The 22,913-nt window shown below is 40.3% G+C and overlaps 1 protein-coding gene across 1 annotated transcript in view; it reads right to left on the bottom strand.

Moving 5' to 3' along the window:
• Window positions 1-22,846, bottom strand: part of lrpap1 (LDL receptor related protein associated protein 1) — a 36,796-nt gene extending 13,950 nt beyond the window's left edge. Inside the window, exons 1-3 of the mRNA XM_062966498.1 lie at window positions 22,637-22,846; window positions 17,632-17,776; window positions 2,391-2,518 (exon numbers count right to left, since the gene is read on the bottom strand). Coding sequence (XP_062822568.1) covers window positions 2,391-2,518; window positions 17,632-17,776; window positions 22,637-22,789 — 426 coding nt within the window. The 5' untranslated portion in view covers window positions 22,790-22,846. The remainder of the gene's footprint in view (window positions 1-2,390; window positions 2,519-17,631; window positions 17,777-22,636) is intronic.
• Window positions 22,847-22,913: the final 67 nt, after the last annotated feature.

Raw genomic sequence — 22,913 nt, 5'->3', positions numbered from 1 at the left:
GCTTGGAAACAGTCATAAAGCCCATTATGCATATTAGAGAGCTTTTAAAGAAACAATCCAAAGAATTTTCCAACAGAATATATCGTTTTCATCAGAAATATTTTTGTTGGGACTGGCAAATGATATCATCAATAAGAAAAGTATTGCTTTCTTTCAAAATGCTATACAACAGCTGTCTGAATAGTTTCATGCCAGATACTGGAAAGAAAGCATTATTCCATCTGTAAACAAATGGTTGACCAAACTGTTAAACTTTGGCAGAATTTGATAAACTACGTTGTCTTCTTAGAAATAGAACAATACAATATTTTTTAAATAATTGGAAGCCTTTTTTGCAGAATATATAGGTAGAACATTTAAAGACTGGTTCTTAACAGCATTGAGTGACTAAAAATACAGAAAGAAGAACAAGATTATGATAAATGTACAATTAGGTTACCTTTAAATACTTTATGTAAAATTTACATACACACACACACATACACAGGACAAATAAGTAGAGTCTCACTTATCTAAGCCTCGCTTATCCAAGCCTCTGGATAATCCAAGCCATTTTTGTAGTCAATGTTTTCAATATATCGTGATATTTTGGTGCTAAATTTGTAAATACAGTAATTACAACATAACATTACTGTGTATTGAACTACGTTTTCTGTCAAATTTGTTGTAAAACATGTTTTGGTGCTTAATTTGTAAAATCATAACCTAATTTGATGTTTAATAGGCTTTTCCTTAATGTCTCCTTATTATCCAAGATATTCGGTTATCCAAGCTTCTGCCGGCCCGTTTAGCTTGGATAAGTGAGACTCTACTGTATTAGACTCTATCTCGGTGTTGGGTCAGGAAGTTTTCTTTCCAAAAAAATACATATGTTTTACCATTATTAGAAAATGTAAAATTGCTACTGTTAATTGGTGGCTTAATACACCAATAGTTACGTTATAATGTGTACAATTTGGAAATAATAATAAAAAAACAGTGGAACTCACTGCCTCAGAGTGTGAAAAGAAAGAAAAGGGATCTAGGAGTCCAAGCTGAACATGAGCCAAGAGGATGATGCGGGAACTCACAAGGCCACTGCACTTCTAGGCTGCATCAATGGGAGGAGAGTGTCAGATAAAGGGAAGCCCCAGTCCCACTCTCTTTTGCTTTAGTCATAGAATCCTAGAGTCGGAAGAGACCTCAACCAGTCCAACCCGCTTCCAAAAAGCAGGAAAATCGCTCTTCACCTGGAATAATAATCTGTGTTCAGTTCTAAGCTCCGCATTTCAGGAAAGAAATGCACAAGAGAAGAGCAACCAGCATAGAATATAGTGGAAGGATGACTTTCCTTGACTTGGGAAATATGCTTCTATTAATGCTGCAGCAATGCACTGCTGGCTCATGTTCAACTTGCACACTACAATCCCTTCCTCAATCCTGGAGACTTTACAAGCATGGGCAGACTTTGGCCCTCCCTCCAGGAGTTTTGGACTTCAACTCCCACAACTGTGGGAGCTGAAATCCAAAACAACTGGAGGGAGGGCCAACGTTTGTCCATACTTGCCTTACTTGCTCTTATTATATTGTATTGTATTGTATATATCAATCTTAAGCCTTCCAACAAACTCAATAAAAGTAAGTGCAGGAACTATTTTCCTGGTTATATTTTCTTAACATTTCCCCCTATCTACCATTCAGGCTTAATTCTGTACAGGATTGTGGTAGAAGCTTTTGTTACGGGTTTGTAGAAAAACAAACTGCATGCAGTCCTTTCCAGACTTATCCAGTCCTTTGTTGTATCCACAATGAGCAAAATAAAAACAAGCCACGAAAATGGAAGAGAAAATCAAAATTTACTCTTAAGTAGCAGAGTCAAAAATCATAATAAAACTTCCAGCAACAAAAACTCACATAGTCTCTTGCATTAAATTCATGCATCTTCATAGTAGGCTCTCAGCAAGCATTCAGTAAGTCCCCAAAAGACATTGCAAACATTTCCCAGATATCCCCCATTCAGGGAGTGGCTCAAGCCTGTTAGCCCTGATTGTTCCAATTACTCAACCATGATTTGTAATTGACCAGGTGTTTTTCTCTTAACACACACTTACACAAGTAGTGATCCCACAGAAACTTAGTCACATACATGCATATATAGTAATAGCTTTTCCCACCTCATTCAACTAAACAATATGTCACCCACTGATCAGATTCTTGTGCATTTGTGATCGACAACACATTTGGGTTTTGTGGCTCAATTCCGCCATCAGCAATTGCTTCTATTGGGTTTCATTTCATTAATTTCTACTCGGTCAGCTTCTCAAGAAGCAGCTCCCAGTCGTAGAAATAAGAGAAGACCCAGAACCCCGCCCTTCTTTCCCTTCTTGCCCCCCATTCAGATCCACCCAGACCTTGTTCCAGAGCTTGGCCAGCCGGGGGTCGTCCAGCAGGTCCTCCTCCTCCAGGCCGTCCTTGATGAAGTTGGTGGCCCCGGGGGGAGCGTCCCTCTTCCCGTTCATCCCGTATTTGGCCAGGATCACTGGGGAGGAAACACAAGCAAGAACAAGGGGTTCCCAGTGGGCCTTTCAGCCCTGATGGTGCCTATTGATGCCTCCGCAGCCTCCTTACTGGAATCAGAACACGGCAAGAGGCCACGCAAGGACCAGCCGTGGGCCAATGGCCAGTTTCTGGGCAAACCCACCCACCTGCACTATTCATGGACTTTGGGCTGGTTCAGAGGAGTCTGTATCCAAGGGCAAGCCCAGGACGACAGGTTAAGCAAGGGCCGTGCCCCGAAGAGCATGGTGTAAGCGATCCCAGTCTCTAGGAGACTGTGGTTGGAAGTCTCACTTGGCTATGGAGACCCACCGGGTGATCTTGGGAAAGTCACACTCTCACAGCCTCAGAGGAAGGCAAATGCAACCCTCCTCTGAGCAAAGATTGCCAAAAAGACGCTGCTGTTAAGTCTGCCTTGTATATGTATATCTATATATATAAAAGGGTAATGAAATTTCGGCTAGGACAAAACAACAAAACTACACATCCCAGAAACACTAAACTTGGCAGCACAACCCCTCATCCATGCCTCTACGTTCATACAACAAAAAGAAAAAAAAAATAAAGTCCTAATTAGAGGGAGAGGAATAATTGTTTTTATCCGATTGCTGCCAGTTAGAAGGCTAAGCTCCGCCCACTTGGTCTCCTAGCAACCCACTCGTCCCAGGGGACAGGCAGAGTTAGGCCTCACTTAGGCCTCTTCCACACTGCCTATAAAATACAGATTATCTGATTTGAACTGGATTATATGGCAGTGTAGACTCAAAGCCCTTCCACACAGCTATATAACCCATTTAGAATCTTATATTATCTGCTTTGAACTGGATTATCTTGACTCCACACAGCCATATAATCCACTTCAGTGTGCATTTTATACAGCTGTGGGCCTCATACTTCGCCACAGCAATGCGTGGCCGGGCACAGCTAGTATATATATATATATACACACACACACATACTGTAGTCTCTCGCTTATCCAACCTTCACTTACCCAATGTTCTGTATTATCCAACGCAATCTGCCTTTTAATAGTCAATGTTTTGTAGTCAGTGTTTTTAATATATATCGTGATATTTTGGTGCTAAATTCGTAAATACAGTAATTACTACATAATGTTACCGGGTATTGAACTGTTTTTTCTGTCGATTTGTTGTAAAACATGACGCTTTGGCGCTTAATTTGTAAAATCATAATGTAATTTGATGTTTCATAGGCTTTCCCTTAACCCCTCTTTATTATCCAACATTTTCCCTTACCCAACGTTCTGTTGGCCTGTTTACGTTGGATAAGTGAGATATGTTTGCACTTTGTGCTCTTGCCCCAAAGCACTTTATAACCATACTATTGCACTTTAGTCTAAATGGCCTCTCCATGCTATCCCCCCTCCACCAAATTGGTGGTCCATCTTATTTTATTATATTGTTACTCATTTTATGTTTTAAATAAGCTTTTATGGATTGATGTATTGTTCTGCATAATGTCGTTTTATTGTGGTTTTACTCTTTGTAATGTTTTAATTGTTGTACTTTGGTTATTGTTTTCGGGCCTTTGTCCTGTATTAGCCGCCCCGAGTCCCAGCCGGGAGATGGTGGCGGGATAGAAAAATAAAGTTACTTATTTACTTACAGTAGAGTCTCACTTATCCAACGTTCTGGATTATCCAACACATTTTTGTAGTCAATGTTTTCAATATATCATGATATTTTGGTGCTAAATTCATAAATACAGTAATTACTACATAGCATTAATGTGTAATGAACTACTTTTTCTGTTAAATTTGTTGTGGCGCAGCTGGCTAGTAACCAGCTGCTATAAATCACTACTGACCAAGAGGTCATGAGTTCGAAGCCCGGGTCGGGTTAAGCCTCCGACCATTAATAGCCCCGGCTTGCTGTTGACCTAGGCAGCCCCGAAAGACAGTTGCACCTGTCAATTAGGGAAATTTAGGGACGCTTTATGCAGGAGGCTAATTTACAACACCATAAAACTGCCAGCAAAACACGAGGAAAGGAATGAGGAAGTACAGCCACTACTGGACGGTGAAGCAACAGCTCCCCCTGTGGCCGGAATCGTGAAGCTGGAAAAATGTTAAAAATGCCTCTGAGTCTGTCTAATGTATGTTGTTTGTCTGTTGGCATTGAATGTTTGCCATATATGTGTTCATTGTAATCCGCCCTGAGTCCCCTTCGGGGTGAGAAAGAAGGGCGGAATATAAATACTGTAAATAAATAAATATAACATGATGTTTTGGTGCTTAATTTGTAAAAGCATAACCTATTTTGATGTTTAATAGGCTTTTTCTTCATCTCTCCTTATTATCCAACATATTCACTTATCCAACGTTCTGCTGGCCCATTTATGTTGGATAAGTGGGACTCTACTGTACTTACTGTACTGTATATACACACACATGCAGACACACACTTTATTTATTTGCCAAATGCCCGCAATTCCAGGCTCCGCAAGACTTTGCTTGGTGCTGACAAAAGGCAAACACCCCACTGCTATAGGACGGCACAGGGACACAGAACACAAAGTCTTTGGAGGATGGACCCCAGGCAGCCTTCCTTCACGGCAGAAGCCAGGACCAGGCCTCCGAAGAAGCCCTCCCGGCCCCCTCCTGCAAGGGAAATATGTGCCTGTTGATCATTAGCAAGCATGGCATTCCTTTCTAGGAGCTGACACGTTGTCTGCTTAATGATCTGCTCCAGAAACATTCCTGGTATCGATGTCAGGTTGACTGGAAAACGGCAGGGAAAGAGATCCCACCACCTAAGCATGAGGAAGAACTTCCTAATAGTATTTGGCATTAGTCAACTTATTCACCCCCAATGAATTATGTCGGCTCTGGGAATTGATGCTTCTGTTTGATGTTTGGTTTTTATGTTGATATAATGTATCTGATAAAAGGTAAAGGTTTCCTCTGACATTAAGTCCAGTCATGTCTGACTCTGGGGGTTGGTGCTCAATGTGAGTAGATCAATAGGTACCGCTCCAGCGGGAAGGTAACGGTGCTCCATGCAGTCATGCCAGTGGCTACATGACCTTGGAGGTGTCTACGGACAATGCCGGCTCTTCGGCCTAGAAATGGAGATGAGCACCAACCCCCGGAGTCAGACATGACTGGACTTAATGTCAGGGGAAACCTTTGCCTTTACCTTATTTTGAGAGTAGCTGTGATATTCCATAAACTTCCTTTTTGTGGCTGGCACAAACTATGTTGAATTGGTTAAGACATTATTTATTATTATTTATTATTTACAGCATTTATATTCCGCCCTTCTCACCCCGAAGGGGACTCAGGACGGATCACATTACACATATATGCAAACATTCAATGCCTTTTAACATAGAACATAGAACAAAGGCCTAGCGGGCCTCGAACTCATGACCTCCTGGTCAGAGTGATTCATTGCAGTGATTCATTGCAGCTGCTCTCCAGCCTGCGCCACAGCCCGAGCCGTGATGAAATATTCATTGGAAAAGTAGAGCAAAAGGTGCTGCAGGATGATGTCCCCCCCACCACAAAAAACAAAGTTTGTGCAGTTTAACAAACTTTTTCCCCATATTGTTATCATAGAGCCATTTAGGAAATGACATTGATAACCCAGGAACAAAAACCATAGTGTTACATAGTGTAATAAATATTTTAGCAATAGAATAAAAGCAGGGGAACTATGGCAAAGGGAGCTCCCCACATCACCCTTCCTTCGGAGGGGCAGCAGCAGCCCTCTCCCTGAGGCAGGAGGGGTCACATCATTGGGCAAGAGGTCACAAAACCTCTTTTGCCTTTGGAGATTATGGCCAGGTTAATGAAGTTAAGACAGGAGGGCTTCCCAGGCCAGGGGCACAATAGCTGTGAGAGAGGAAAGTCAACAATGGCTAACTGGGAGAAATACCCAATGCCAATGTTCACAACAAGGCCCTGTGGCCAAAACTGCCTCCATCAAAGGCCCTGTGAACCCTGGAGGCTAAATGATCCCACACCACTGACCGCAGGGCCCCAAAGGGCCTTGGGGGGAGGCATGGTTGTGAACCCTCCTCCCGTCCTCTTACCATTCAGGTTGCGCCTGAGCTTGGCCTCCTTCTCCCCGTCTTCGTCCAGGCCCTCGGCCTTCAGCTTCTTCCACTGCAGCTCATCCTTCTCCTGGATCTTCAGGTCGCTGTGCAGCTCTGCCAGTTTCACAGCTGAGAGGTGGAGCTGCCAAAAGAGAAGAAAGCCAAGTCAGTTTGCACAGAAAAAGGGGGTCCAGACCCTTCATGGCAATGAGCTACAGTGGGCCTGGGCAAACTTTGTTCCTCCAGGTGTTTTGGACTTCAACTCCCACAATTCCTAACAGCCGGTAGGCTGTTAGGAATTGTGGGAGTTGAAGTCCAAAACACCTGGAGGAACAAAGTTTGCCCAATCCTTCTTACAGCTTTGCGCTTTAGAGAGATTTTATTGAGCACTCTCCGAGGGCTAATATATTCTAGTTAATTATCGAGCGCACAAATCATTGCAAGGATGAAAGGGTCTGAGTGAGTGAAGCACTTCAAATGGCCAGAAGGTCACCCAGCTCCCAGGCTTTGGAGAGACGGAGGCCCACCAATCTGACCTTTGGACTTTGCTCTGAATCTCATGCCTACATCTCTACAAACCAAGCACGACCCCTAAATAACCCTGGCCATTATCCTGCTGTAGCACATTTTGCTAGTTCTTCCCCTGAATATCTCAACCAATTCAACCTAGTTTGTGGCAGCCGTGAAAACAAAATTTCTGGAGTAGAACAGCTACTTTCAAAGTAAGGGCTGCCCCATTAAACAGGAAATAACACTTTTAAACCAGGAATAATAATAATAATAATAATAATAATAATAATAATAACAACAACAACAACAACTTTATTTTTATACCCCGCCCCATCTCCCCGAAGGGACTCGGGGCGGCTTACATGGGGCCTAGCCCGATAAAACAATCAAATATCAATGATACAACAATAAAACAATTATACCAATAAAACCTCAATTATCAGTAAAACAATCGATAAAATCGACATGAAGCATACAATATTAAAACAGGAGAATAATTCATAAAACCCAGTACAGAATGTGCCGGAATGGGGAAGGTATTTCACGGTTGAAATGGACAATAAAGTGCAAAATAACATTGGCAACACCTCAAGAATGAGGCTATTATAAAATGGGCAGATACTATTTTTCAGAACTATTTCAGGAACAGAACTATTTTTCTAATGTTCTTACACAACAGAAGACTCTGGATTACAACACTGCACCAAGTGAAAGAATTCTACGGCAATCACAAACACGCTTCGAAAGAAGAGAAACTGGAAGGATTTGAACAAATTAAAGTATTCTCTTAAAGTAAAATCAACACACTGACTTTTAAAAAAATTGAATCTCTGTGGAAAAAATGAGTAGGGTATTTAAAGAGTGGCCTATAGCATTGTTTAGTCACTAAAAAACATTGATAGAAAGACAATATTATACAAATGTAAAGACAGCAAAAATGTTATTCATTTACTATAAGTAAATATATTCATTTTCATCTGCTTTCGTATGATACACTGTTGGTTTAGAGTGTTGATAATAATATAACACGTTGTATGATACTATCCTGGAGTAGGGTCAGGGAGTTTTCTCCAAAATATAATATATAGTTGTTTATCATTATTATTATTATTAGGTTTACAATTACCAGTGTTAGAATGTGTTGTTCTATGGAGGAAGCAATATTTGCTTATATATGTTGTGCTCCATCCTGAGTCCCCTTCGGGATGAGAAGGCGGAATATAAATGTTTTACATAAATAAATAAATAATATTAGAAGGTCTGAAGAATACTACAATGTAGTAGCAGTAGATACTGTACAGACACATGATCAGGGAGTTATATATATCATTCGTGTGTTTTATTTTGTATTTTTCTTGAGATATATGTGTGTGTGTGTACACACTCACAAATATATATACATATAAAGACCAGGAAGCCATTAACCCCTTGAAGGAAGGTCTGAGGGAGTGTTTAGCTTGGGGAAGAGAAGGAACACAATGGGGCCATGGATTCAAATTGCAGGAAAAGAGATTCCACCTAAATAGTAAGAAAAATGTGCAAAATACAAAAAGTGCAAAAACAATAACAAAACAATAAGCAGCCAACATAAGAAATCACAACTTCACACTGGCCCCTGATTAAAAGCAGTAAAATACAGCAAATGCTACAGGTAAGAACAGTAACCGATCTCATTCTTGTAAAGTGCTTGATAAAGAATCTGTAGATCCACATATATATTCGTAAAGAATCTAAATATGGTCAAAGGCTTGTTGGAAAAGCCATGTCCTCAATTGTGTGCGGAAGGCTTGGAGGGTGGGGGCTAGCCAAAATACGCTGACTCCATCAGTTCTTGGACAGGTGTTGACTTTTCCTTAAGTGATAATTGGTTTTCCTTCTCAAGGAGCCTTGTTTGACTTCCTCAGGTGACGTTGGTTTTTATTCTTGAACATACAGAAGGTGCCACTGTGCTGACTTCCTGACTTAAAAGAGCCATTGTCTTTGGTAATGTAAACATGTTGTTTCCCCCACAGAGTTAATCATTTGTCTCTGGTCATCTCAGCAGTTCAGCAACTTTTAATTACAGTTCATGAGTTCAGTAGTTTTCCAGGCTTCAATCCTTCAGAATTGTGTCTTCAGCCCAATGAGGCCCCATTCATACCCCTTTCACGCAAACCAAACATCATCTTTCATGACATCTGCCTGACTCTTTCTCCTTTTAGGGCAGGCATGGCTCATGCCTGTTTTTAGGGAGTCAGTCTGGATGGCCTTTGGGGGGACCCCTCCCAACTTTGGGATTCTACCACCTCTCTCTTCATAGAGATAGAGATACAAAGATGGGTAGAGAGAGATGCCTATCTTCCTATCGCGTTCTTTCAGGGGTCAGACTGGATGGCTTCTGGGAGTCTCCAACAACTTTGGGATTGCATCATCTCCCCCTCCTTCCTCCCTCCCTCCATAGAGAAAGAAAGATAGGTAGAGAGGGAGACCTATCCTCCCTGCCTCCACCTACCTGTCTCTATCTCCTTTTAGCTTTATTGTCACTGTACATTGTACACCGGAATTAAATGCCTTCCCCAGCATAACACACATCACAAAACAACACCCCATCCCTTCACATTCCAATTACTATGGCACAGTCCCCCACACCACTTCAATGCAAAACCAGAGTTCAATATAGCTACAGCTCTAGGATAAAAGCTATCTCTCAGGCTGGATTGCAGTGAGTTTTTCGGGCTGTATGGCCATGTTCCAGTAGCATTCTCTTCTCATGTTTTGCCTGCATCTGTGGCTGGCATCCTCAGAGGTTGTGAGGTCTTTTGGAAATGAGGCAAGTGGTGTGTATACAGTATATATACAGTATATATCTGTGGAATAATATCCAAGGTGGGAGAAATAACTCTTGTCTGTTTGAGGCAAGTGCGAATGTTGCAACTGGCCAGTTTGATTAGCATTGAATGACCTTGCAGCTTCGAAGCCTGGCTGCTTCCTAACTGGGGGGAGTCCTTTGTTGGGAGGTGTTAGCTTGCCCTGATGGTTTGCTGCCTGGAATTTCTCTGTTTTCTGAGTGTTGTTCCTTATTTATTGTCCTGATTTTAGAGTTTTTTTAAAATACTGATAGTTTGTGTGCTTTTCCATGAGTTCCTCCACTCTGTTGAAATTCACCACCTGCTTCTTGGGGATTTCTTTTTTTTTTTTTTTTTTTTTTTTTTTATAAATGTTTTTTTATTATTATACAATTATTGGTTCTATTACATTTTATACAGCACACTCTTTTATAGTTTGCTTAAACATTTTCACCCCACCACGGTGCTCCCCTCCCCCCGTCTCAAGCCACAATTCTTACATATCATCTGTCCAAAACCTCATTTCCTCTTGTGACGGTAACTTTCCTTCCTTGTTTTTTAAACCTTTTACAACAAATTTTCCCCACACAGCATCATAATCGCTTTGTTTCCATATACCTTTTTTAACCTTTAATATACATGTTAGTTTATCATTTATTGCTAATTTCCATGCTTCTTTATACCACTCCTCTATTTGTATGTTCATTTCTTTTTTCCAATTCCTTGCTATAAGTAATCTTGCTATTGTTACTAGATTTGTTATCGCATCTTTCTCCTCCTTTTTCCATTGTTTATTATTATATAATGATAATAATGCTATGCTAGGACTTTTATCAATTTTCATATTCATTATATCTTCTATTTCCCTAAAAACTTTCCCCCAAAATTTGTTTACATATTTGCATTGCCACCACATGTGTATATAAGTTCCTGGTTCTTGGCACCCTCTCCAGCAATTTTTTGAATTATTTTTATTCATATATGCTATTCTTACTGGTGTCAGATACCACTTCCATATTAACTTGTAGTAATTTTCTTTAACCCGTATTGATAAATTTTTTAAGTGTCTTTGTCCCCATAACTGTTGCCATTCTATTTCGCTTATTTTTATCCCTAAGTCTTCTTCCCAAGACTCCTTAAGGGTATTCTTATTTATTTTCCCCTCCTTCGTTTCGATTAATATCTTATAAATTCTACTAATTATACCTCTCAAGTTTTCCTGTTCCTCTACAGCCCTTCCCTTCTGTATTGTTAGCTCAAATTGACTAAGTTGGCTTCCATTTCTATTGTTTTTTTCCCAATTTTTAAACCATTGTTCTAATTGTATACAGTGGAACCATGTCAATTTTATTTCTTTAAACTCTTCCAACATCATTTCCTTCTTCATTCTCACCTTCAGCCAATCCTCTATCCTATCTAATTTTTTCTCCCTTAATTTTTTATCCATTACTTTTTTTAAATTTTTAGGGAATTTTTTTTCCATCACTATTGGGGTTATGATTGACCCCTCCCCTATTAACTTCCTCCTATATTTATTCCACACTTCTAATATATTGCTCAACATTGGGTTTCTAATTTCCCTCATTTCTTTTTTAGTAAACTGTTTAAAAAATATATTCCAAATTTCATCCTCCACTTTTCCTGAATCATTACTAAGCCAATCTATTCCCTCTCTTTTAACCATTCCTTCTATCACCCAGCTTAATCTGCTTGCTTCATAATATTTTTTAATATTAGGTAGTGCTAGTCCTCCCTCTTTTTGCGATCTATACCATAACTGTTTAGTTAATCTATTTCTTTTACTTCCATTACAATACTTGTTAATCATTTGTTGCCATCTGTTTAGTTCTTCTTCTGTGATTTGAAGTGGTAGCATTCTAAATATAAAATTTATCTTTGGAAGTATTTTCATTTTTACTAATGCTATTCTTCCAAACCAGGATAGGCGTATGTCTTCATATTCTATTAATTTTTTCTGAACCTCTTTCCTTAATGTTACTACATTTAGTTCTTCCATTTTTTTTAAATCCTTTGTTATTAATATTCCTAAGTATTTTAATTCATTCTTAATTCTTATTCCCATTTTACTCTGCTCTATAAAATCTTTCTCTTCTTCCTTTGTATAATTTATTAACATCATTTCTGACTTATTCCAATTAACTTGTAATCCTGTCGTTTTCCCAAATATCTCCAAATGTTCTTTTATTTTGTCCATTTTCTCTATTATATTTTCTATAAATAGCAATGTATCGTCAGCAAATAAGCTCACCTTATGTTTCTCCTCTTTTCCTAGCCCCTCTAGATTCTTATCATTCCTTATACCGTTTGCAAACATTTCTATCACCATAGCAAATAATATCGGCGACAAAGGGCACCCTTGCCTCGTTCCTCTGGACACTTTTATTTCCTTAGTCACTCCATCATTTATAGTTATCTCTGCTGAATTCCTTGAATAAAATTGTTCTAAGATTCCTTTTATTCTATTTCCCATTCCGAATTTATTCAGGATTTCCCTTAATGCCTCCCATTCCACACAATCAAACGCTTTAAAAATATCTAGTGATAATATCCCTGCTTTTTCCTTCCCCTCTTTAGCCAAATAAATTTTTTTTAGTACTCTCCCTATCAAATTTGACATTAGTCTTCCCTTCACAAACCCACACTGATCTTTTTTTATATACTTATACATGCATTTATTCATTCTATTAGCTATTATCGCAGACAGAATTTTTGCGTCCTGATTAACTAACGATATGGGCCTATATGACCCCGGGTCTGTTAAATCTTTATCAGGTTTGGGTATTAATATTATTAGTGATTTCCTCCATGATTCTGGTATTTTATCTCCCTCCATTATCCCATTATACATTTTTAATAATTTTGGAGTTAAAACTTCTCTGAAGCTTTTATAATATTCTGTCCCTAGACCATCCAGGCCTGGAGCTTTCCCCACTTTTAATTTCTTAATAACTTCCTCTATTTCTATCCTCTTAATGGGTTGTTCCAATAGCTCTTTATCCCTCTCCTCCAGCTTGCACTCCCAATTTTCCTCCACATATTTCCTAATTACTTCTATAGAGCTAGCTTTAGTTTGATATAATTCTTTATAAAATTCTTCAAATACCTTCAGTTTTTCTTTCATAGTTCTACATAATTTACCTGTTTTATCTTTTATCATATTTATCATTCCTTCCATTTTCTTTTTTTGTGTTGATTTGGCTAGCATCTTGGAGTTCCTATCACTAAACTCAAAGTATTCCCTCCTTAAATAAATTAAATTCTCTTGTACTTCATCTATTTCCATTTTATCCAGTTCCTCTTTTTTTGCTCTCAGCCTTGCATAAGTTCGTATATCTCTCTTTATTACATATGTTTTTTCGATCTCTTCTATTTCTCTTTCTAAATTCCTTTTCCTTTCTTCTTGCCTTTTTTTTAGATTAATTGTCTCTTTTATGCATAACCCTCTAGTCACTGCTTTCATGGTGTCCCATAGAACTCCTTTTGTCACCCCCTTTTCATTAAAGCCCCATATTTCTTGCCATTCTACTTGCATTCTGTCTACTATCTCTTTATAATTCAATATTTTCGTATTTAACCTCCACCTCTTCATTTTGTCATAATCACATTTCAGCACCAACTCAATCGATACCAGAGCATGATCCGAAATCTTAATTATCCCAATATCAGCATTTAACACTTTACTTAACATATTTTTGGAGACAAAAATATAATCTATTCTTGTATACACCTTATGCACCGATGAATAATATGTATATCTGCTTTCATTCCCTTTTACCAATCTCCACACATCCTTCAGTTGCCATTTATTCATTACTCTACTTAAGTCCGTTATTTCGATATTTCTTGTTTTTGATGCTAACATTGTTTTATCCTTCTTTGGGTCCATATAACAATTACAATCTCCTCCAAATATTACATTCTGTTGGTGATAATTCTCTATTTGCTCTAATACTTTTTCGTAAAATTCTTGCTGTTTAACATTTGGTGCATATACATTTACTAATACATATTTTTCTTCCCCTATTTCACCATATATTATTATGTATCTTCCCTCTTCATCTTTCAATACCTTATTTATACCCAAATTGCATTTCTTTGCTATTATTATAGCTACACCTCTTGACTTTGATGACCCAAAAGATTTCTCATAATTCCTTATCCAGCTCGACTTTAGTTCATTTGAGCCCAGTTTATTCTGATGCGTTTCCTGTAGGAAGATGACATCCGCCGCGTCCTTCTTCAGTAGGGCTTCAATCCGCCTTCTCTTAATTACCGTCCCCAACCCTCTCACATTAAGTGTTGAAATTCTTAATTTATGAGACATCATTTCCATTTCCCTTTAAAAGCTTTTTTGTGGCTTGAACCAATGTGAACCCTTGACCCTTACCCTCCCCTACCCTTGCCCACCCTTCCCCCCTCCTCCCCCTTGATCCCCCCCTTCCCTCATTCCCCCCTTCCTCCCCTTCCATTCTTCGGGACTCCTCGTCCCAATCATGGCCCCCGGCCTTCCCAATTGGGGAGGGGGAAGGCGAAGTCATCCCATGGCCCAGAGTCTCCCTCCCCCCGAGTGCTCATTTTAAATTCAATAATAAATTTAATTGCAGTGTTACGCTTTCTTCTTACATCCCGATTCCTCCAGTGGCGCCAAATAATTCCTCCGTTACTCCTGCTTCCGAACCCTTCTCCTCCTCCTCCTTTCGATCTCTCTCTTGTTTTCTTATTATACCGAGCTCCTCCAATAGTTGATGTCCTTGCTCCAATGAGTCTATTCTATATCTCTTGCCTTTCCATTGGAATTTGAGAAAGATAGGATATCCCCAAGTGTACAAAATTCCGGCCTTCATTAATTGGATCGTAATAGGCTTCATTGAATATCTCCAATTCTTAGTTTCAGTACAATAGTCATTGAATATCTCCAATTTTGAGTCGCCCATCTTTAAATATTCTGGGTTCTTCTTTAATATTTTCATCAAATTTTCTTTCTTTACGAAGTTTTGAAATCGGATTATTATATTCCTAGGAATTATTTTATTTCTTCCACTCGGAAGGCGATGAACTCTCTCGATATCTAATTCTGACCAGTTTAATATCGGCGTGATCTTTTGCAACCACTTCAAAATCTCGGTTTTCAGATCTTCTTTCTTATTCCCTTCTGGGTAGTTTCTAATTATTGCGTTGTTTCTTCTTTGATTATCTTGCATATACACGAACTTTCTTTCCACATCTGAAAGCCTATTTTCATTTTTTTGCGTTTGTTGTTTGAGTACAAGTTGTTCCTGTTTATTTTTCCCGATTTCAGATTTATTTGTTTGTATCTCTCCATGTGCTGTTTTCAAACTTTCTCTTATTGTCTGAAATTTTTCATCTGAGCTTTTCCTTTCTGCCTCCAATTGTGCTTTTATTTCTTTGTTGCTGGTCAGAATTTCTTGCTTCAAAACCTGGATCTCGCTCTTCCTCATTTCTCTTTCTTTATCAAACATCAAATTCAAATTCAAATTCATTTCCTTTGTTTGTCTTTCACTCTCCTCTTTGATCAATTCCGCTATTTTATTTAACAATTGGCCACTGCCCATTTCATTCCCCATTTCTTTCCTCTCTCTGCTCTCACTGCTTCCTTTTAGTTCTGCTGATAAACATGGCAGAGAGGTAGAAATGCCTCCTCCTCCTATTGCCCCCTCCGCTTGAGGGGGGGTCCGTTTTAATTGTTTCCCCTCCTTAATTGAGGTGGGGGGACTTCTTTTAACAATGCTCATTTCCTTGGGGATCTGAGAAACCCTTTCCAATCTAGAAAAAGATCTGTCCGAAGGCCTTGTGCGTGACCAAAGAGGATTTTTTGGGATATCCTGACTTTGTTTATTCCTTCTCATTCACCTCCCTTCAGTTGCTCCTTCCGTATTTATCAATTTTTTTTTTTTATAAGTACTTAGTTCCCCCTTTCGACGCAGTCCAAAAAAAAACAACCCTAGTACGCCTTGCAAGGCCTTGCAAGGCCTTGTAACATTATTTCCTTTGGAGCCTTTGGAACCAGGGGATTCGCTTTTAATCTGATGAGGAAAGCTCACTCCTTCCTCAAAGGAGGCTTCCAGATGATTATATTCAATCTTGCTAATTATTTTAATGCTTATTTGAGCTACAGACTATTTTTCTTCTCCGGCTTCGCACGCGTTCGCACTCATCATGTTACTTTCGCTTTTGCTTTCAGCCTGCTTTCAGCCTGCTTCGGCCAGCTTCCAGCTTCCCCTCACTTCTGCCAAAGCTCATAAATCAAAGCAATTAAGTGGTAATAGATTACCTTTTCAGGTTTCTTGTATGCTCAACACTCTCATCTCCCTTTTAATCCATAAAGATCCTTCCTCGATCCCTTTTTCACTGCTTTTCGCTTTGTTTTCTCAAGAGCTGAAAGGAAAGACGTCTTTACCCAGCCATAGCTGACTCCGCCTCCCTTATTCACCCCCAATGAATTATGTCGGCTCTGGGAATTGATGCTTCTGTTTGATGTTTGGTTTTTATGTTGATATAATGTATCTGATAAAAGGTAAAGGTTTCCTCTGACATTAAGTCCAGTCATGTCTGACTCTGGGGGTTGGTGCTCAATGTGAGTAGATCAATAGGTACCGCTCCAGCGGGAAGGTAACGGTGCTCCATGCAGTCATGCCAGTGGCTACATGACCTTGGAGGTGTCTACGGACAATGCCGGCTCTTCGGCCTAGAAATGGAGATGAGCACCAACCCCCGGAGTCAGACATGACTGGACTTAATGTCAGGGGAAACCTTTGCCTTTACCTTATTTTGAGAGTAGCTGTGATATTCCATAAACTTCCTTTTTGTGGCTGGCACAAACTATGTTGAATTGGTTAAGACATTATTTATTATTATTTATTATTTACAGCATTTATATTCCGCCCTTCTCACCCCGAAGGGGACTCAGGACGGATCACATTACACATATATGCAAACATTCAATGCCTTTTAACATAGAACATAGAACAAAGGCCTAGCGGGCCTCGAACTCATGACCTCCTGGTCAGAGTGATTCATTGCAGTGATTCATTGCAGCTGCTCTCCAGCCTGCGCCACAGCCCGAGCCGTGATGAAATATTCATTGGAAAAGTAGAGCAAAAGGTGCTGCAGGATGATGTCCCCCCCACCACAAAAAACAAAGTTTGTGCAGTTTAACAAACTTTTTCCCCATATTGTTATCATAGAGCCATTTAGGAAATGACATTGATAACCCAGGAACAAAAACCATAGTGTTACATAGTGTAATAAATATTTTAGCAATAGAATAAAAGCAGGGGAACTATGGCAAAGGGAGCTCCCCACATCACCCTTCCTTCGGAGGGGCAGCAGCAGCCCTCTCCCTGAGGCAGGAGGGGTCACATCATTGGGCAAGAGGTCACAAAACCTCTTTTGCCTTTGGAGATTATGGCCAGGTTAATGAAGTTAAGACAGGAGGGCTTCCCAGGCCAGGGGCACAATAGCTGTGAGAGAGGAAAGTCAACAATGGCTAACTGGGAGAAATACCCAATGCCAATGTTCACAACAAGGCCCTGTGGCCAAAACTGCCTCCATCAAAGGCCCTGTGAACCCTGGAGGCTAAATGATCCCACACCACTGACCGCAGGGCCCCAAAGGGCCTTGGGGGGAGGCATGGTTGTGAACCCTCCTCCCGTCCTCTTACCATTCAGGTTGCGCCTGAGCTTGGCCTCCTTCTCCCCGTCTTCGTCCAGGCCCTCGGCCTTCAGCTTCTTCCACTGCAGCTCATCCTTCTCCTGGATCTTCAGGTCGCTGTGCAGCTCTGCCAGTTTCACAGCTGAGAGGTGGAGCTGCCAAAAGAGAAGAAAGCCAAGTCAGTTTGCACAGAAAAAGGGGGTCCAGACCCTTCATGGCAATGAGCTACAGTGGGCCTGGGCAAACTTTGTTCCTCCAGGTGTTTTGGACTTCAACTCCCACAATTCCTAACAGCCGGTAGGCTGTTAGGAATTGTGGGAGTTGAAGTCCAAAACACCTGGAGGAACAAAGTTTGCCCAATCCTTCTTACAGCTTTGCGCTTTAGAGAGATTTTATTGAGCACTCTCCGAGGGCTAATATATTCTAGTTAATTATCGAGCGCACAAATCATTGCAAGGATGAAAGGGTCTGAGTGAGTGAAGCACTTCAAATGGCCAGAAGGTCACCCAGCTCCCAGGCTTTGGAGAGACGGAGGCCCACCAATCTGACCTTTGGACTTTGCTCTGAATCTCATGCCTACATCTCTACAAACCAAGCACGACCCCTAAATAACCCTGGCCATTATCCTGCTGTAGCACATTTTGCTAGTTCTTCCCCTGAATATCTCAACCAATTCAACCTAGTTTGTGGCAGCCGTGAAAACAAAATTTCTGGAGTAGAACAGCTACTTTCAAAGTAAGGGCTGCCCCATTAAACAGGAAATAACACTTTTAAACCAGGAATAATAATAATAATAATAATAATAATAATAATAATAACAACAACAACAACAACTTTATTTTTATACCCCGCCCCATCTCCCCGAAGGGACTCGGGGCGGCTTACATGGGGCCTAGCCCGATAAAACAATCAAATATCAATGATACAACAATAAAACAATTATACCAATAAAACCTCAATTATCAGTAAAACAATCGATAAAATCGACATGAAGCATACAATATTAAAACAGGAGAATAATTCATAAAACCCAGTACAGAATGTGCCGGAATGGGGAAGGTATTTCACGGTTGAAATGGACAATAAAGTGCAAAATAACATTGGCAACACCTCAAGAATGAGGCTATTATAAAATGGGCAGATACTATTTTTCAGAACTATTTCAGGAACAGAACTATTTTTCTAATGTTCTTACACAACAGAAGACTCTGGATTACAACACTGCACCAAGTGAAAGAATTCTACGGCAATCACAAACACGCTTCGAAAGAAGAGAAACTGGAAGGATTTGAACAAATTAAAGTATTCTCTTAAAGTAAAATCAACACACTGACTTTTAAAAAAATTGAATCTCTGTGGAAAAAATGAGTAGGGTATTTAAAGAGTGGCCTATAGCATTGTTTAGTCACTAAAAAACATTGATAGAAAGACAATATTATACAAATGTAAAGACAGCAAAAATGTTATTCATTTACTATAAGTAAATATATTCATTTTCATCTGCTTTCGTATGATACACTGTTGGTTTAGAGTGTTGATAATAATATAACACGTTGTATGATACTATCCTGGAGTAGGGTCAGGGAGTTTTCTCCAAAATATAATATATAGTTGTTTATCATTATTATTATTATTAGGTTTACAATTACCAGTGTTAGAATGTGTTGTTCTATGGAGGAAGCAATATTTGCTTATATATGTTGTGCTCCATCCTGAGTCCCCTTCGGGATGAGAAGGCGGAATATAAATGTTTTACATAAATAAATAAATAATATTAGAAGGTCTGAAGAATACTACAATGTAGTAGCAGTAGATACTGTACAGACACATGATCAGGGAGTTATATATATCATTCGTGTGTTTTATTTTGTATTTTTCTTGAGATATATGTGTGTGTGTGTACACACTCACAAATATATATACATATAAAGACCAGGAAGCCATTAACCCCTTGAAGGAAGGTCTGAGGGAGTGTTTAGCTTGGGGAAGAGAAGGAACACAATGGGGCCATGGATTCAAATTGCAGGAAAAGAGATTCCACCTAAATAGTAAGAAAAATGTGCAAAATACAAAAAGTGCAAAAACAATAACAAAACAATAAGCAGCCAACATAAGAAATCACAACTTCACACTGGCCCCTGATTAAAAGCAGTAAAATACAGCAAATGCTACAGGTAAGAACAGTAACCGATCTCATTCTTGTAAAGTGCTTGATAAAGAATCTGTAGATCCACATATATATTCGTAAAGAATCTAAATATGGTCAAAGGCTTGTTGGAAAAGCCATGTCCTCAATTGTGTGCGGAAGGCTTGGAGGGTGGGGGCTAGCCAAAATACGCTGACTCCATCAGTTCTTGGACAGGTGTTGACTTTTCCTTAAGTGATAATTGGTTTTCCTTCTCAAGGAGCCTTGTTTGACTTCCTCAGGTGACGTTGGTTTTTATTCTTGAACATACAGAAGGTGCCACTGTGCTGACTTCCTGACTTAAAAGAGCCATTGTCTTTGGTAATGTAAACATGTTGTTTCCCCCACAGAGTTAATCATTTGTCTCTGGTCATCTCAGCAGTTCAGCAACTTTTAATTACAGTTCATGAGTTCAGTAGTTTTCCAGGCTTCAATCCTTCAGAATTGTGTCTTCAGCCCAATGAGGCCCCATTCATACCCCTTTCACGCAAACCAAACATCATCTTTCATGACATCTGCCTGACTCTTTCTCCTTTTAGGGCAGGCATGGCTCATGCCTGTTTTTAGGGAGTCAGTCTGGATGGCCTTTGGGGGGACCCCTCCCAACTTTGGGATTCTACCACCTCTCTCTTCATAGAGATAGAGATACAAAGATGGGTAGAGAGAGATGCCTATCTTCCTATCGCGTTCTTTCAGGGGTCAGACTGGATGGCTTCTGGGAGTCTCCAACAACTTTGGGATTGCATCATCTCCCCCTCCTTCCTCCCTCCCTCCATAGAGAAAGAAAGATAGGTAGAGAGGGAGACCTATCCTCCCTGCCTCCACCTACCTGTCTCTATCTCCTTTTAGCTTTATTGTCACTGTACATTGTACACCGGAATTAAATGCCTTCCCCAGCATAACACACATCACAAAACAACACCCCATCCCTTCACATTCCAATTACTATGGCACAGTCCCCCACACCACTTCAATGCAAAACCAGAGTTCAATATAGCTACAGCTCTAGGATAAAAGCTATCTCTCAGGCTGGATTGCAGTGAGTTTTTCGGGCTGTATGGCCATGTTCCAGTAGCATTCTCTTCTCATGTTTTGCCTGCATCTGTGGCTGGCATCCTCAGAGGTTGTGAGGTCTTTTGGAAATGAGGCAAGTGGTGTGTATACAGTATATATACAGTATATATCTGTGGAATAATATCCAAGGTGGGAGAAATAACTCTTGTCTGTTTGAGGCAAGTGCGAATGTTGCAACTGGCCAGTTTGATTAGCATTGAATGACCTTGCAGCTTCGAAGCCTGGCTGCTTCCTAACTGGGGGGAGTCCTTTGTTGGGAGGTGTTAGCTTGCCCTGATGGTTTGCTGCCTGGAATTTCTCTGTTTTCTGAGTGTTGTTCCTTATTTATTGTCCTGATTTTAGAGTTTTTTTAAAATACTGATAGTTTGTGTGCTTTTCCATGAGTTCCTCCACTCTGTTGAAATTCACCACCTGCTTCTTGGGGATTTCAATGGCTTCTCTGTGTCATCTGACATGGTGGTTGTGAGAGTAGTCCAACATTTCTGTGTTCTCAAGTAGTATTCTGTGTTCAGGTTGGTTCATCTAACATTCTGCTATAGCTGACTTCTCTGGTTGAATCTGTCTGCAGTGCCCTTCATGTTCCTTGATTTGTGTCTGGGCAATGCTGCGTTTGGGGGTTCCTATGTAGACTTGTCCACAGTTGTATGATAGGTGATGTTTTATTTATTTATTATATTTATGTACCGCTTTTCTCACCCCTAAGTGGACCCAAAGCAATTCACAACATAATCCATGGCAAAATCCAATACCTAACATGTATAAAACATCACATATCAAATTAGCCATATATAACAATAGATTAAAACCATTACTACTATCAAACTAAATAACAATCACAAAACACAACATAAAGCATTTATGGAGATCAGGTTGGCGCCCTCTCTATCCTCCTTTAAGAAACAACTGAAAACTTGGATGTTTAGGTTGGCCTTTGGAGAGACAGCCATTGGATGACCAGTCTCATTATAATTCTATTCTGAATTTTACTAGGTCCCTCTTATCTGGGTATTTTAATCTAATGATTCTATCTTTATATTGCTGCTGCAGTCTCTCCACCGATGAAGTTTGACTGAATTGTAATGGTGGTTGTTTGATATTATTACTGTTGTATTAACTTTTGTTTTAACTTTTGTTTTATTACCTTATTGTGTTTTAACCTTTGTATATTGTGCTAATGTATTTGTGTTGTTACTTTTGTAACAACGTGAGCCGTCCCAAGTCCCCACGGGGAGATGGTGGTGGGGTATAGATAAAGTTTTATTATTATTATTTTTATTATTATTATTATTATTATTGTCTTGCATCGATCCCGAGATTATCTTAACGATAGACTTCTGCAGTTGTGAGAGGGTCACCCATGTCCTTTGCAGAAACAATCAAGTGCCAGTTAACACCTCCCAAACAAAGGACCCCCACCACCCCCCAGGCAGCAACACCAAGGCTTTGAAGCTGCAAGGCTATTCAATGCTAATCAAGCTGGCCAATTGCAATACTCACACTTGCCTCCAACAGACATGACTTCTTTCTCCCACCCTGGACATTATAACACAGATATATATATATACACATGCTCCACTTGCCTCACTTCCAACAGACCTCTGAGGATGCCATTAGCCACAGATGCAGACGAAACGTCAGGAGAGAATGCTGCTGGAACATGGCCAGGCAGCCCGAGCAACCCAGAGAGGCCTATCTTCCTGTTTCTAACTCTTTTAAGGCGTCAGTCTAGATGGCCTTTGGGGCCCCGTCCTCTTACCCGCTGGGCCTTCTCCCAGGCCTGGTTGAGGCGGGCCAGGCGGAAGGCGGCGGCTTCGGGAGCGGGGCTCTCGTTGGCCTCCCGCGAGTATTTGCCGCCCGAGGCCGGCTCCAGAGCCACGAGCAGCGCCAGCGTCGCCCACAAGGCCCGCATCTCGCTCCGAATGACGCCTCCTGCACTGTAGGACGAAATCTCGGGTCACATGATAAAGGACGCTCCTATTGGCCGCCTGCGTTGCCTGGGAAACCGAGACTCTCCGCGATTGGCTGGGCCACTT

The sequence above is a fragment of the Anolis carolinensis genome, unplaced genomic scaffold, assembly GCF_035594765.1.
Source record: "Anolis carolinensis isolate JA03-04 unplaced genomic scaffold, rAnoCar3.1.pri scaffold_21, whole genome shotgun sequence".
Classification (NCBI taxonomy): Eukaryota; Metazoa; Chordata; class Lepidosauria; order Squamata; family Dactyloidae; genus Anolis; species Anolis carolinensis.
Note: the sequence above shows the minus strand (reverse complement) of the source record. Positions and strands in the feature narration are given on the sequence as shown.